The sequence below is a fragment of the Acinonyx jubatus genome, chromosome A1 (assembly GCF_027475565.1).
Source record: "Acinonyx jubatus isolate Ajub_Pintada_27869175 chromosome A1, VMU_Ajub_asm_v1.0, whole genome shotgun sequence".
Classification (NCBI taxonomy): Eukaryota; Metazoa; Chordata; class Mammalia; order Carnivora; family Felidae; genus Acinonyx; species Acinonyx jubatus.
In genome coordinates, this window is record NC_069380.1 from 84,494,167 (window position 1) to 84,498,102 (window position 3,936).

Below are 3,936 nucleotides of genomic sequence, written 5' to 3' on the forward strand. Positions count from 1 at the left end.
TGCTTGGAGCTAGAGTGTATTATGCTAAGCAAGATAAGTCAGTCAGAGAAACACAAGTACTATATGATTTCACCAATGTGTGGGATTTAAGAAACAAAACAATGAACATAGGGGAAGGGGAAAAAAAGAGAGAGGGAGGCAAACCATAATATACTCCTAAATATAGAGAACAGACTGAGGGTTGCTGGAGGGGAGGTGAATAGAGGGTGGGCTAAATGGGTGATTGGCAATAAGAGAGCACTTGTTATCATGAGCACTGGGTGTTATATGTAAGTGTTGAATCACTAATTTCTACTCTTGAAACCAGTATTACATTATATGTTAAATAACTATAATTTAAATAAAAATTTGAAACACAATTAAGAAGGAAAGAGAAAGAAAGAAAGAAAGAAGAAAGAAAGAAAGAAAGAAAGAAAGAAAGAAAGAAAGAAAGAGAAAACAGTGTTTACAGTTAGGTCTCCTGGAAAAGGTGACACTTGACAAAGATTGAACCAAAATAAAGAATATGGAATTGAGACTATGAGACTACATGGAGTAAATAGCTCACTCAATGTACTCAATATCATCAGTTGATTCAAACAAATAAATGACCATGTTGTGAAACAAGCCCACTTCAAAAACTGGTTGACATTCCATTAACTTTAATTGCAAAATATGCGTCACTAACTCTCATTTTATTGTGCATCTAAATGTAAATGAGTTTAATATTTACACTACTCTATTTTAGCTCTATTTTATTTTCTACTTTAGGAAAAAGAGAGACATTCATGATGGGACATGAAAATCACACTTTCACCAGTGATTTTATTCTTTTGGGACTCTTCTCTTCTTCTCAATCAAGTCTAGTTTTCTTTTCCTTTCTATTCATCATTTTTATTATGACTGTAACAGAAAACACAGTCATAATCCTCCTTATCCTCAGGGACTCAAGACTCCACACTCCGATGTATTTCCTGCTGAGCCATCTCTCTTTTATGGACATCTTGCATGTTTCCAACATTGTTCCCAAAATGGTCACTGACTTTCTGTCAGGCAGCAGAACTATTTCATTTGTAGGTTGTGGCTTCCAGGTATTTCTATCCCTCACTCTCCTGGGTGGTGAGTGCCTTCTCCTGGCAGCAATGTCTTATGATCGCTATGTAGCCATCTGTCATCCATTGCACTATCCCATTCTTATGAATGACTATGTCTGCATTGTCATGGCTAGAGGGTCCTGGCTTATTGGGACTGTCAACTCCATAGTCCACACAGCTTATGCACTCCACTTTCCCTTCTGTGCCTCAAGAGCTATTGATCACTTTTTCTGTGAAGTCCCTGCCATGTTGAAGTTGTCCTGTGTGGACACAACACTCTATGAACGAGGAATTTATGTAAGTGGCTTAATTTTTCTGCTTGTCCCTTTCTCCCTAATCGTTGCTTCTTATGTCCAAATTCTCATTACTGTATTTCAAATGAAATCATCAGAAGCACGGAAAAAGTCATTTTCTACCTGTTCCTTCCACATGATGGTGGTCACAATGTATTATGGGCCATTTATTTTCACATACATGAGACCCAAATCATACCACACTCCAGGCCAGGACAAGTCTTTGGCAATATTCTATACCATCCTCACACCTACATTCAACCCTATAATCTACAGCTTTAGGAATAAAGATGTCCTTGAGGCAATGAAAAATATGCTCAAAAGTAACTTTCTCCATTAAAATAGTAAGAAAAATACTTGAAGTGTGTGTTTTCTATATTAATATAGAGACAAAATAAGTTTCTATACCATTAAGCATGGAAAGAAGTGGATATCTCCAAAACCCTGATAATAATAAAGTTTCACAAACACATACATCTAAGAGCACCTGGGTGGCTCAGTTGGTTCAGTGTCTGACTTCGGCTCAGGTCATGATCTTGTGGTTTGTGGGTTCGAGCCCCACATAAGACTCTGTTCTGATGGCTCAGAGCCTGGAGCTGCTTTGGGTTATGTGTCTCCCTCTTTCTCTGCCCCTCACCTGCTTGCACTCTGTCTCTCTCTCAAAAATAAGTAAACATTTAATTTTTTTTTTAAATAAACACATACATCTAAAAATATATTGTGTCTTCCCTCTAAAATTCTAAGAAATTATAAAAAATTATCTTTTATAATACAGTCACATTTTATGGGATCTACCTACCTTTGTGTGGGGAATAAGCTTAGGAATTCCCTGAGCCTGCATTGATGGGTTAAAAAGGCATAAAGAATTAGAAAGTCATAGGGTGTACACACCCAAGTTTGGGTAAACAAGATTAGGTAAATAAGAATAGGTAAAGTGAGGCAAAGGTCCCAGTGTAGGACAAAAGTGTAGGAATAGGGAGTCTAATGATCAAAACATCCAAGATGAGGTAAACAAGATTAGGTATTCAGGGCAGAAGTGCTCCCCCAACTTAGTACTATAGCAGAAAGCTGCTTTCACAGGAAGGGAGGATAAAATTAGGTAAACAGGTAAATAGGGCTATAGTGACTGCAGGGCAAAGTTGCCCATAGTGGAGCTAAAGAATGGTGCCTTGCTGACCCTGAGGTAGTATGCTCTGTATATCTCCTCCCCTGAGCCAGTTTAGGTAAAAAGACATAGGGCCTCACTGAATGTGCTGTAAACAACCTTCTCCCAGGTGCCAGGATTTTGTTTTGTATTAACCCAAACCTCTAATCCCACATATTTTCAAAACCCTCTTTCCCTCCATGCCCATGAGTTAATGTTCAGTTTCATTGTCTCTTTGTCCATGTCCATCACCATGTTTATAACCCTTCTGATCCTAATAAAAACAGAGCAAAGACCCTTAATCAGGGCTTCTGTCTTCTCCTGGACATTAGCCATCTCTTGCATTTTTAATCCTGTGTCCCACTTTCTTGCTGGACAAGAAAGAACTGAAGACCCAGAGTCTATGACACCTTTTCACAGAACTTTTGTATCTCATGAAAGAGTAAAATATAATTCCAATATTACAACCTGCTATCAAAAATGCATAAAAATGTAGACAAAATAGGTGCAAGTGTTCACAAGGTAAAAACTTCTAGTTATAAAATTTATAAGTTAAAAAGTAAGTAAGTTCTGCAATGTAATGAACAGCATGGTGACTCTAGTTACCAATTTTCTATTGTACATTTGTACATAGGAAATTGCTAACAGAGTAGGTTTTAGAAGTTCTTATCAGAAGAAAATGAATTGTAACTATGGGTGATTATAGATGGTAACTAAACTTTTTGTGATAATTTTACTATATACATATTATATATATATGTATATATATATATTGAATTATTATGCTGTACACCTAAGTATAGTATAATTATATCAACTATGTCTCAAAACAGAAAAATCAATTAATGTATTTTTATAATTTAAAGTATTGTTTCAGTGTGTATTATTTATATTACTAAGTGTGTAATTTAATACAAGAATACATATGTAATACATTTAATATACTTCATGCATTAAATATTTAGTTAATGAAATTACTATGAATAGCATTTATTAAAAGTTATTTAAAAATAGCATTCAATTCCTATTAATATGGATTCTAAATAGTGAAAACACCTAATTTTGAAATCCATGACCCATGTTTTCTTACACAATAATGTTAGCAAGTACTGCATGTAAGAATCTCCATGCACCCATTGCATCTTTGTCTTAGTACTTCTGGATCATTTTTTATTGTGAAAATCTGAGCCAGAGGGCTATGCCTCTGTACAGAGAGATGTAGAGAGGGACCAAAAACAGTCTAGCAAGCACAAGCAACTTTTGTTCTCACTTCCTTTCAAGCTTAATTAAGAGGGAATTTGGGAAGCAAAATTTCATCATTACATTAAATCAACGACTAATACAGCTATATGTATCACTTTACCCTCTCCTGGAAGTTTCTAAAAAGGAATGAAAAATTTCCAAATGTTACTTTAAATATTCAATG

The 3,936-nt window shown here is 35.5% G+C and overlaps 1 protein-coding gene across 1 annotated transcript; it reads left to right on the top strand.

Moving 5' to 3' along the window:
- The first annotated feature begins 767 nt into the window (after positions 1-767).
- On the top strand, positions 768-1,706 carry LOC106974903 (olfactory receptor 2AJ1). The gene has a single exon (XM_015072200.3). The coding sequence runs from the start codon at positions 768-770 to the stop codon at positions 1,704-1,706; it is 939 nt and encodes a 312-aa protein (XP_014927686.3).
- The last annotated feature ends 2,230 nt before the right edge of the window (positions 1,707-3,936 follow it).